Source organism: Schistocerca piceifrons, chromosome 2 (genome assembly GCF_021461385.2).
Source record: "Schistocerca piceifrons isolate TAMUIC-IGC-003096 chromosome 2, iqSchPice1.1, whole genome shotgun sequence".
NCBI classification, from domain to species: Eukaryota; Metazoa; Arthropoda; class Insecta; order Orthoptera; family Acrididae; genus Schistocerca; species Schistocerca piceifrons.
The window spans coordinates 1,087,155,078-1,087,168,379 of record NC_060139.1 but is presented as its reverse complement, the minus strand read 5'-3'; the positions used below and the strand labels follow the sequence as shown (position 1 = coordinate 1,087,168,379).

General features: G+C 39.5%; 1 protein-coding gene across 1 annotated transcript in view; it reads right to left on the bottom strand.

Moving 5' to 3' along the window:
* LOC124777479 (PDF receptor-like) overlaps positions 1-12,707 on the bottom strand; it is a gene marked incomplete at its 3' end in the record, with an annotated part of 233,679 nt that extends 220,972 nt beyond the window's left edge. Inside the window, exon 1 of the mRNA XM_047252914.1 lies at positions 12,351-12,707. Coding sequence (XP_047108870.1) covers positions 12,351-12,447 — 97 coding nt within the window. The remainder of the gene's footprint in view (positions 1-12,350) is intronic.
* Positions 12,708-13,302: the final 595 nt, after the last annotated feature.

Below are 13,302 nucleotides of genomic sequence, written 5' to 3'. Positions count from 1 at the left end.
AGTCAGCTGCCCTCCGGACAAAGGAGAGGAAGGAACAACACAACCAGAGGATTTGCAAGTGCTGGGAGAACAGCAAACTGCGCTCCACACACACAATACGTAAATTTTGTGACCCTTAATTGGCCTCTACGAAACAAGAAGAGAACAAGAACGTACTGTAGAAACCTTTTGTCCACTCAAAAATTTTTCGAAGCGACATCTTTGTCAATGAAACTACGTATTTCTAGTGCGCATTTTTATTCAACAAAATGTTACGAACATTCGTATCGAACTCGAGTTTATCACCACGCGAGATGTTCTATCTTTCAGAAAAAATAAAATTTCTCAGCAAAACTTTATAGCAACAGCTAGGTCCTTCGGTGATTTGCAGCTATATTCTTGAAACAGTGAGTTTCTCTTCATTTCAAAATACCAACAGTAGCAACATTTGCCGTCTTCTCATAATTACCTAGTATCTTCTTCAAAAAACCAGCATATTTTTGGACACAGCTTGTGTGTCCCTATGTAGTAGTAAGTACATATTAATGATATTTTATTATTCCGAATTTAATCTCTGTCGACTGCTTATTCACAATCCGTCTCATTTTCTGTTTCTACATGTAGTTCTTCAGCGGGGTTCGACACCCAGTCAGGCTCTCATTAGCCTATCAGTCAGTGCTTTCCTTGGCTCTTCTGGGAAGTGTCCTCTCTGCCTTCTGGCCTCTGATTGCACCATGACACGAATATATCTTCTTACCGTCCTTCTGAAACTGAACTAGTTAGTTTGCTCCGAACAATGGTCATCTCTCGTGCTCTTGTGACTATATTAAAATAGGTGAGTCCAGTATTAGAAAATTCGCAACATTGTTCATAATGCGATATCCAAACGGAAGATGTACAGGTAGAGTACTTATTTTCTCTTTTTAATTGTTGTTGTTGCCGCGTACTTTGTTATTGATTCACAATCTAGCCTGTCAGCCAACCCTGTGTTGGCTAAATTCTTTCGTAGTATCCTGCATTCTCTTTTAAGTAAGTTATCGACTTCTCCTTTTCGATTCATACACAGAAAGCGGTAGCTTCTTTTTATAATCCGTTCTTTTGGGTTACTCCACTCTGATAAGTACTCTTTACTCTTCCAATACTTCCATGGCCAGCTTTCATCAATTCTGTAACAAAATTAATGTCCGTAACATACTTCGTCTTCTTCAAGTTTATGTTGCTGAGCTGAATACACGAAACGACAATGCAAGAATTGGAGTTTGGAGCGTAAACGCGTTGAAACAAAGTCTCTGTTTTGTTTTCAGAATGTACGGCCGCCATAAGGGACATGCTCGTAATGAAAACGACTGGCATCTTGTGGAGATGTCCATTTTGAAGACAATTTTTCCACTGATGTGATTTGCAGTGAGATGAGTTACGTGCCACGTGCATGTCTCCGGTGAATATCCCAAATTCTCTGTAGGTAGACGACCTTGCCTTTGTCTTTAATGAAGTGGGACGTCGACGGTACATTAAACCCTATCCATCTTTCCCTTCCTCTAAACTTACAAACTTGGTTTGATTTCTATTACTGTCTATAGTTATGATTACACACATTCCATTCGACACATGCTTACGCTGAACATATAATAATAATCGACTTAGATGTATCCAGAAATATGTTGTATCTTCAAGTTTCTTTTCATTTTCCTTAATGAAACGTATCTGTTACACAGAGCAAGATATAGATGTCATGGGGTATGTGGTAAAGTATATGTTTGTGTTTTGATGCTCCAGTAGTGGTGCTAGAAACCTTAATGCTAACAAGTTTTTCTATTAATGAGATCCGTATAAACAGCAGAGAATGCTCGGGACACATTTCAAAGATTTTAATTAAATGTTAAACACCTTTTTGGCATAAGCAAAATCCACTGTCACAACTGAGCAAGGTGGTGTAGTTTGGTGACATGCAGGGCCTATATACAACTTTGTTAAAAACGTGAGGATTGCTTTAGCTTTCTGATTTAATCGCTGCGACTATAGAAGCTAACCAGATATTTTGGTTGAAGCCTGTATATTAGATGCAAGAACTCCTTAAACAACAATATCCATTTCTCACTGGCATGAGGGAAATACTTTTAGCGAACTTCACATTACATCCACCCGTACTTTCCAGCGACACTGCCACTACTTTCTGGTTTTCAGCAGAAAACTCACAGAATGCAGAAGACTCAAATGAAAATTATTACATGTACCCAGCCACGGAGCCAGTACGCATACTACACTGGCTGGTGCCACCCCACCATTTTTATACTGGCAATGGCTGATTCTAATATTAAAAATTATTCTAACGTGTCTGTTCAGACTACAGCTTTAACACCCACGCTAGAAACTGGCTGTTTAATGTAAAGCTTCATTTTGTGTATCGATAACAGAGAATCCATACAGAAACTTGTTTGCAATTCGTCACCCGTCCGCCCCCCCCCCCTCATTTAATTAGAAAATTTTGTTCGTTTTCATCCCTTTACCATAGAGATCACAACGCTTCAGTTTACAGCTTCCTGACAGATGCTCTTTGCAATTTGTAACAACTGAAACATCTCCCAGTCGTGAGAAAGCGGGGCTTTACCGATTTGATCCGAGCTAGAACCTCAGATTATCAATGGCGTAGCAGTGGTCATAAGCCCCAGAATATTTACCACCTACACCTGCTTTACCGGTATGACTTCAAGAATGGCTACATACAGTGTATTGTGTTATAAGGACGCAAAAGGTAACAAACCTTGTATTCATCTAATATTTTTGTATCTCAGAACGAGCTACTATGGGACAAAGCTGACTCGACGAGTTTTATCCGTTTATCATTGAAAGAGGTGTCACATAAAATTTTAATTTTGGCTCTTTTATCTCTTCACCTGATACGGATGTGCAATTCGCAAAGCCGTGTTTGTCGTAAGTGGAACACGGAAGGAAGGTCAATAACTATATCTGGAAGGTCAAAGTCAACAGCAGGGTCGGTATATGTAAAGCAACTAGTCTTGATAGGCATTTACTCTTGCACAGTACTATTTTGACTAAGCCTAGGCACCTTGCTTAGCCCATTGCTGTGTGTAGCTGAGTCCACGTCACACTCCTCCTGCACCTCTCGTTCCCCCCCCCCCCCCTCATCCCTCAGCTGCAAACCCTCTGAGCTTCTACTAACAGCACCAACTGGCTGATATTTTAAACACGTAATGACTCGGCAGTTTGCAGCAGTGAAGTAAAAAAAATTATTTTTCTAATGCTAAGTCAATCATGTACGAGTACAAGGCTATTAATTAGACAGTAATTCTTTTAACATATTGAGTAATGATTGTGGCAAAAGTGAATTCAATGTTCCTTAAGTTATTTTATGACGTTTTGTGGAAGCAGTGAACTCGAGAGCTTTCCCGTTACTAAGCATGAAGAGAAATATTTTTTATCCGTTTGGAAGTTCGTAACATCAAAACGTTTTTGATTGAAGTTATCAGTTTATTCATGAATAGTGTAGTTATATTGTTTCATAACAGTTTTTTATGGTAAAAACGATATAATTACCATAAAATGGGAGACATAATTGCGTAAATATTTAAGCTGTCACTGTGTTTACTCTGCCACCCAGTAACAACATTTGGTTCTAAAAATTGAATTCTACCGTGTTACCTCTCTGTACGAACTTTAACTTTAAGGGTTCCTATTATCAAAGAACACAATAACTGAAACTTCCTGGCAGATTAAAACTGCGTGCCGGACCGAGACTCGAACTCGGGACCTTGACCTTTCGCGGGCAAGGGCTCTACCGCCGTAGCTACCCAAGCACGACTCACGCCCCGTCCTCACAGGTTCATTCTGAACACAATTAAGTACTTACAACATCCAAACAATAACTCTAATTAATAGCACCATCATTTAAGCTTTGGCATATTGCACTTCTTGAGTAACTTACAATAGTAGATGGTATGATCGGTTTAGAGTGAGGAACTGGCAGTTTGGTAACAGATAAGAGCTCCAGACTTACAGTTACTTTCGTTTAAAATCATTTTCTACTTTATTGGCGCATTCAGATACTGCAAACTAACAGTGGCGAATAATAGAACTGGTCAGGTGAAGATTCTCTTAGGAAAAAAATACTTAGTGGTTTGCGCAGGGTAAAATATCGCCTCCGGTGACAGCTACACTACCTGCGCCACTGCTAGCAGTGCCGATGTACTCCGGTAACAGCCAGGCAGCGCCCTTAACCGATCCGTGAGATGGCGTGGCGCTATTGCTCTGCACCAGCTGGATATATTCCGGCTTCCGCAGCGCGACGCTCCATCACATACGCTGTATGCTATAAGGTCACTGGGGAGACTCGGCAGCAGACTGGCTGTAGTCTTCTGAGTACCTTTGATTTCATGGGCGGCTAATGCTATGGTTCCGGGTTGTCATGGCTACTTTTATAGTGTGAACTGCGTTGCTGGTGAAGTAATTAAGAGCAGGCATAATTAAGCCGTCACTCATGCAAAAAACATGGCCAATACATCACGGAATGTTAAGTCTGCTGAAACTATTCTGAATTCGCTGACATTGCTAAAGCAAAAAGAGAAATCAGGATCTCAGAAAACAATTGGTAATAATAAACACAGCGTGATAGCCATGTCAGGCAATACAGAGGAAGGAAATGAAACGCAAAACAGCTATGCTGTATAGGATATTTTGTCACAGTGTTTTAAATCAGGCCTTCATTCGATTTTACTGCTACAAGGAACACCATTCTGCTTTTATTAAAGCCGATTATTATAAGAGGCACCGTAGTTTTTACTTTGTACATTATACAATGGCTATGGGATTCAACAAGATAGCAAACTCTGGGAAATTGGTTCACCCCTCATTCTTGGTTCAACCCAACAATAGCTATGTAACACGTTCACACGTTCCTTTCAAAGCAAAGATACCAATCACAGCGTCCAAGGATGTCAAAACGTGCTTCTAAAAGGTTTGCAGACTTATATTTCTTGCCACGATCTTGCCCAAACAAAAATCTGAAAATGCTGTGACAGTATTCTCCCTTTATATCAGGTTGAGGCCACATCCGCTTTTCACGAAAATTTAACCTTTAAGGTATATCGAGTTGAATACATATGTTTTACTGATTCAGCAGAACTACTTTCGTATATTCTTGATCATATATTCAACAGCTTGCATGGAGTGTTTTGAAAGTGACTGCACAGCTATCCTCAAACTTAAAAGTGTACGTCAAGTACGAACAAATAATTTAATTTCCTTGCTGCTTCAATGTCTAATCGTTTTGTTTTGATTTCTGTTATATGTGGCGACAATGTTCATTGCAATGTTAAATATTGGGTTCTGCAGTAGTACGCCTATTTCTAGGTATGTTGGATACAATTTAGTATTCAAATATCCAGTCTTCTTGTATTTTTCTAAGATTACTTATTTCACTGTTGTCACTCTACTTTAGTGTTTTATTCGTCTTGCTACATACGAAGCACCTGTACCCAAGGGGTGGCGTCTTTGATTAGTAATCAATACGTCCTTGGACCCGTAATCGCAACCGCATAAATTTTGTTTAGTAATCAGCATTGGCGGCCGAAGAGCATGGAAGAGCGGACAGAGGTTCTGGGCACTCTCTTGTCCTTAGGGTGGGAATCTACCCCTAAAGGCGAAAGAGTCAGCAATGATCAACGTCATGAGGATACAGAAGGGAATGGAAACCACTGCATTAGATACATACCGTTTATGCACAGGAAATGTGGCTTTTAATTGAAAAGGTGTCATGATGATCTCACCATTGGAAAAAGGTTCCAGAATAATCCTCCATGCGTATTTCTTGGAGGGGACAGCCAAAGGGGAGATAACCATGAGAAAAAGATTGAATTACCAACAAAAGAATAACATTCAACGAGTCGGATGTCAGAATCTTGAAAGTGGTAAGGAAGCTCAAAATCTGAAAAGGGAAATGCAAAGGCTCAATCTAGATACAGTATAATAGGGGTCAGTGAAGATAAATGGAAAGAAGACAAGGATTTCTGGTCAGATGAGTATAGGGTAATATCAACAGCAGCAGAAAACAATAGAACGGGAGTAGGATGCGTTTCTGCTAACTGTTCAGTGATAGAGTTGTTCTTATCAGAATCGACAGCAAACCAACACCGACAACGATAGTTTATATATACACGCCGACCTCGCTAGCTGAAAATGAAGAGGTAGAGAAAGTATAGGGGATACTGAATGGATAATACATTATGTAAAGGGAGATGAAAATCTAATAGTCCTGGGGGTATGGAGTGCAGTCGTAGGGGAAGGAGCAGAAGGAAATGTTACAGGAGAATATGGGCGTTCGACTAGGAATGACAGAGGAGAAAGACTAATTGAGCTCTGTATAAATTTCAGCTAGTAGTAACGAAATTCTGTTTAAAAATCACTAGAGGAGGAGGTAAAATCTGGAAAGGCCAGGTGAGACAGTAAGATTTCAGTTAGATTACATCATGGTCAGGCAGAGATTTCGAAATCAGATATTTGATTGTAAGGCGTAATCAGGAGTAGAGGAAGACTCAGATTACAGTGTAGTAGTGATGAAGACTAGGCTGTACTTTAAGAGATTAGTCAGGAAGAATCAATATTCAAAAAAGTGGGATACCGAGGTACTATGAAATGACGAGGTACGCTTGAAGCTCTCTAAGGCTATTGATAAAGCAACAAGAAATAGCGCAGTAGGCTGTACACTTGAATAGAAATGTGCATCTCTAAAAAGAGCAATCACCGAAGCTGGAAAGAAAAACATAATTACACAAAAGGTAACAGCGAAGAAACTATGGGTAACACAAGAAATGATTCAGTTGATCTATGAAAGAAGGTTGTACAAAAATGTTCAAAGAAATTCAGGATTACAAAACAAATAAAAAAGGGAAGCTAAGACGAAATGGCAGCACTAGAAACGTGAAGAAACCGAAAAAGACTGTTTGAAGGACTGTCTCAGTATATAGGAAAGTCAAAACAATCTTCGGTGAAATTAAAAACAAGGGTGGTAACATTAAGAGTGCTACGGGAATTCCACTGTTAAATAAAGAGTGAAAATTTGTACGATGTGATAGAAGAAGGAACAGGAGTCGATTTAGAAGACTTAGGGGACCTAGAATCAGAATGAGAATTTAAGAGAGCTTTGGAGGACTTAAGATAAAATAAGGCAAAAGGGCTAGATAACATTCCATCAGAATTTCTAAAATCATTGGGGGAAGTGGGAACAAAACGACTATTCACATTGGTGTGTATAATGTATGAGTCCAGCAACATACGATCAGACTTCCGGAAAAATATCATCCACACAATTCCGAAGACTGCAAGAGGTGACAAGTGAGAGAATTATCGCACAATCAGCGTAACAACACATGCATCCAAGCTGATTACAAGAATAATACAGAGAAGAATAGAAAATAAAATTGAGGACGTGTTTGATGACGATCAGTTCAGCCTTAGGAAAGGTAAAGGCACCAGAGAAGTAATACAGACGTTGTGGTTGATAATGGAAGCAAAAAAAAAGAAAAATCCGGACGTATTCATAGGATTCATCGAACGGGAAAAAGCGATCGACACTTTAAAATGATGCAAGATGTTCGAAATTCTGAGAAAAGTAGGGGTAAGCCATAGGGAGAGATGGGTAATACACAATGCGTACAAGAGCCAAGAGGGAATAATGAGAGTGGACGACCAAAAACGAAGAGCTAGGATTAAGAAGGGCATAACACAAGGATGTTAGTGTTTAGCCTCTATAGTTTAATCTGTACATCTATGAGGCAATGATGGAAATAAAAGAAAGGTTCAGGAGTGGAATTAAAATTCTAGGTGAAAGGATATCAATGATATGACTTGCTGATGACATTCTTATCCTGAGTGTAAGTGAAGAAGAATTACATGATCTGCTGAATAGAATGAACAGTCCAATGTGGACAGAATACAGACTGAGAGTAAATCGAAGAAAGACGAAAGTAATGAGAAGTAGCAGAAATGAGCACAGCGAGAAACTTAACATCAGGATTGCTGGTAAATGAAGTTAAGGAATTCTGCTACCTAGGCAGTGAAATAACTGTTGACGGATTGAGTAAGGAGGACATCAAAAGCAAACTAGCAAATGCAAAAAGAGCATTCTTGGGTAAGAGAAGGCTACTAGTATGAAACATAGGCCCTGATTTTGGGAAGAAATTTCTAAGACAATGAGGTTGGAGTACAGCATTGTTTGGTAGTGAAACATGGACTGTGGGAAAATCGAAACAGAAGAGAATCGAAGCATTTGAAATGTGGTGCTACCAACGAATGTTGAAAATTAGTTGTACTGATAAGGCAAGAAATGAGGAGAAGCGACAGGATGATAGGACATCTATTAAGACGTCTGGGGATGATTTCCATGGTACCGGAGGGAGCTGTAGAGGGCAAAAACTGTAGAGGAACGCAGAGACTGGAATACATCCAGCAAACAGAGAACGTAGATTGCAAGTGTACTCTCAGATGAAGAGGTTGGCATAGGAGGAAAAAGAAGTACAAAGATGACTTGCTTTTGAATTGAACATAGTTTGCGACGTCTTTAAGGACTTTAAACTAAGCATATTCTTTCTCTGTTAGTAGTTATTTTAGACAATGTGTTCTGATAGGATAGCAGAACTTCATTTATCTTGTCAGACAGATTAGCAAATGTTTTGAATTCATGGTGTCATATGGCTTTAATGTAGTTGATAAACGACATTTGTTTTGTACGTAAAGACAAATCTGCTTGCTTTTCATACAGGCTGTCCCATGAGTAATTGTCAACATTCAGAGATATGACAGGAACGATCATTCGAAGTAAGAAATTCTAATAAACATGTGCTTTGAAAGCAAAGAGCTTTTCTATCCTGTGAAGCCAACCTCTTCTACGTCAAGCTCTATGGTTTTCATATTCTGAGAGAAGTATTACGAACCACAAAAAGAAACAATTATCTACTAAACATGGGTTCTAAAGGCATACCTTAAGAGCTATGGGGACACCTGTTCAGTAGAAGAAGCGTGTTCTACATCGGTGAAAATAAATAAGTACTCATAGCTCTTAAGACATGCAGTTTGGAGCCCAGTTTACTGCACATTTTTGTCTTCTTTTGGTGCATAATACGATCTCTGAAAAAATACGAAGCAAAGAGTTTGTAGTAGAATAGAGCTGTTTCATAGTTTCGAAAATGACGAAATGCTCATAACCCTTAAGGCATACATTTAAGAATCTATGTTTACTGGATTCTTATGCTTCCAATCGTCGCTCCTGCCGTATCCATTAATACTGACCACCCCTTCTGTGATATTCTCCAATTTCTTAATTTAACAGACCGGTATCGAGCACATGTTCATCATCAGTGGTCCCATAGAAAATTCACAAAATAGTCCATAATAAATACTACAAGCGTTCGGATGTGTTAGACTGTTTGAAACTTACTAATATTTTACTTTTAAGCCGTCGTACAAACTTTTTCACGTTGTTGTTGTTGTGGTGGTGGTCTTCAGCCCAATGACTGGTTTGATGCAACTCTCCATGCAATTCGATCATGTGAAAGCCTCTTCATTTCTATCTACTGAAACCTACATCCTTCTGAATATGCTTAATGTAGTCATCTCTTGGTCTCCGATTTCTGCCCTCGACACTTCACTCCAGCACTAAACTGGTGATACCTTGATGCCTCAGAACGTGTCCTACCAATCGACCCCTTCTTCTAGTCAAGTTGTGCATAGAATTCCTCTTCTACACAATTCTGTTCAGTACCTGCTCATTAGCTACGTTATCTACCCATCTGATCTTCAGCATTTTATAAGACCATATCTCTTCTTGTTTAAACTGGTTATCGTCCATATTTCACATCTATACATGGCTACACTCCATACATATACTTTCAGAAAAGACTTCCTATGCTGAATGTTAACAAATTTCTCTTCTTCAGGAATGCTTTAGTTGCTATCGTCAGTCTGTATTTTATATCGTGTCTACTTCTACCATCCTCAGTTATTTTGGTGCCCCACTAACAAAACTCATCTACTACTTAAAGTGTCTCATTTCCTAATCTAATTCTCTCAGCACCACCTGATTTAATTCGCAGTTTTTGCATATGTTGTGTCAATTTCATATGGTTCTTAGAATATTCTCATATTAATATAAATCAGGCAAATCATGCTTTATAATAACTGCCAATTTTGTTGTCAAAACACGTCAAACTCGATGAAACGATCCAAGTTATCGATGAAAATCTTTGGAGACTTTGGCAATTTGGGAGAGTGGAAGAAGATGGATATATCTCAGTACTTAAATCTACATTATTGCGAAACTATTTTGTTTTTAGCAACCAGAATCCTGGACAAGACAAAGACCTTTCACTGGGAAATTGTCTTGCTGATTGTCTAGCAAATATTTTCACCATTACAACTGAAACAGAATTCTTCAATCGTCACATATATTGGAACAATAATAGACATTGCTACCTAAGATATGTCGATCACCGTCTATTCCTAATCAGTGGAACTAAAGAGGAAATAGGTACGACGTGAACAACAAAGCCTAGTTTTCGGAAAGAAAATACAGCACATAACTTCAGCATTTTCAGAAAACTTATAATACAAACATTGTGATCCACAATCAGTTAAGTGACAATGAAACCTATTTTCGATCTTGAATTAACAGAATTATAAATGTCCACTAAGTCAAGACAATAGCAAATCAAAAATAGCCACACTTAAAACTGCAGCACACAACTATGGATATAAATCTACAATTGTACAATTGCCAAGAGAGTTCTTTCCAAAATAAACAAAACGAGTGCAACTACGTTGAAAGACGAAATTTTACTTAAGGAACTCAAAATAAAGAGTGGGCCAAAAATATTGTTTTACCATCCCAGTAACAAAAATCAGATAAAATCCTACACGCTCTACGAAAAACAAATCTAAAAACTTGACAGAGAACATAGTAATAACACGAACATAAATTTCAGTTGAACATCCAACAAAGTTTTCCAGATCAGGAGTTTCGAATGAAGACTGCTAAAGCATTATACATCGGTCAAAGAGGGAGAAATTTTAAAATGAGATTCCGAGAGTACACGAACAGCCGCAAAATCGCTAATCAACAGCCATGGCACAATGCATCTCAGTTCTACATACGACTAATAAAGGTAAAAATCTAAACATTCATGAGGAAACAGAAATTTTTACTCACATTAAAAAGATCCGAGTGGTATTCTAAACGAACAAACGGACCCAAAAGGCGGTAATTTCCAAGAATGATTGCCTATCGAAGTCGCCTGGTGCCAAACGATACATATTGAACGTGCACTCCTAAATCGATCACGCGACTCAGGTGACGCGCGTTATGATCAATTATTTGTGATCGTCATTTTTATCTGTTTTCCGTCGTTCCCTTAGTTGCTCTAAATTAGATACCTCCGCGAATTACTGGCAAAAAGGGAATTGTTCCCGAAGCGTACACATCACATGGACTTTCACGTGACGACAACACCGACGACGAGTAAGGTAAGTCATCTCCTTCGTAATTATCAGTATGTTTGTGAGGGCCTTCTTTTGTCATTGCTGTAATGACCACCGTAAACATACTCAAAACGTCCGTCACCAGAGTCGCGTGATCGATTTAGGATTTCACGTTCGATATGTATCGTTTGGCCCCCGCGACTTCGATAGGCAATCATTCTTGGAAATTACCCAAAAAGCTAACATTTTATCGATAATTTTACAGATATCCCTGTCCAGAGACAATGCAACTATTAAACAAAAGTATAATGGACTTCATATTGTTGATATTTACACATGTTACTTTTACGTTAACTACATTTTAATACATATATTGCCGGCCAGTGTGGCCGTGCGGTTCTAAGCGCTTCAGTTTGGAACCGCGTGACCGCTACGGTCGCAGGTTCGAATCCTGCCTCGGGCATGGATGTGTGTGATGTCTTTAGGTTAGTTAGGTTTAAGTAGTTCTAAGTTCTAGGGGACTGATGACCTCAGATGTTAAGTCCCATAGTGCTCAGAGCCATTTGAACCATTTTGAATACATTTATTAGTGATGTGAGAAACACAGACTGTATACATTACCGAAACCAAAGAAATATGGGCCGAAATCTTTGTCATCTTTGACAACAACATTGTCGCTTACATTATAAAGCATGCTGAGCCACTGCCGTAACCCAAGCACTAGCCATTTGCCACTATGGAGGGCACTGGTAGGAACTGCTTATAGGTTGAACAGAAATGCTAAATGCGGCTAATACTGGCTACACGGGATTCGTAATAATAAAACAGAAAACTAAGAGGACACCGTGAATCGTCTCATACGGAAAGTAAATACTGTACAGACTCACCATTGGGTAGAAAGAAGTCGCGGTACTTGGATATGCAGTCATCGAAGCTGGTGTTTACCACCACCTCAGAGACGCCGCTCTCCGACTTCTCTGCCATTCGTCACTGCGGGGATTGACCTCGTGTGCAGACAACGAAGTCTGCCGTTAGGACTGCCTCTCGTGGATCCATACGCCTTCGTACTCTTCTCTAAGGGTTTTCTTGATCAGCCATACGGCTGAAGTACGTGTCCGTTTCTACAGCGTATATCCTGCGCAGTTTTAGGCTTGCCATAATGTCTTAATCACCTATGCGTATGTACTGAAACTCCAGGGTCCTGCTTCTGTTGCTTTAGCTGCAGCTGACGTTTCTTTGACGTATGAGAGCGTCGTTAAATCTGAAACAAAAAGAAACGTCGACATTCAGAGCCAGGAATTTCGTCGGTGCATGACGCTAGAAAGCCCAAAATAGAGGTCTTGCGAAAGCGTACACCATGTGATCTTCTTACGTTGGTCGGCTATCTACATTATCCTCTTTGTGGATAGAGTGCATTTCACTGCCAGCTAATGGAAGCCTACATAGCGTAACAAAATGGTATTAGGTTTGCTTCACGGAAATGGACATAATTCAGCGGGCTATGTACTTATACCACAACGCCAGGACAAGCCGCTACAATAAATTGGCTCCATCTTGCCACATAATCTCCGTATGTGTACCTCATCGAAAATATCGTGTGTGTTGGACCGTTACTATTCGTACTCGAGCTTACATCCAGTACAATTAGATTCTGCTTTGGGTTTGTTTTACCGGCATTGTTTCTTCTACGTTGAGACTGATGTACGTCAGTATGGATATGTTTACCGATAAAGAATTAGCTGATATGCTCTTTGTGTATGTTTTCGTTTACGCAACGGGAAAGTGGCACAAAGACACCAGGAAGATCTAATATGCAACAATAGCAAGCATGTAACAGGA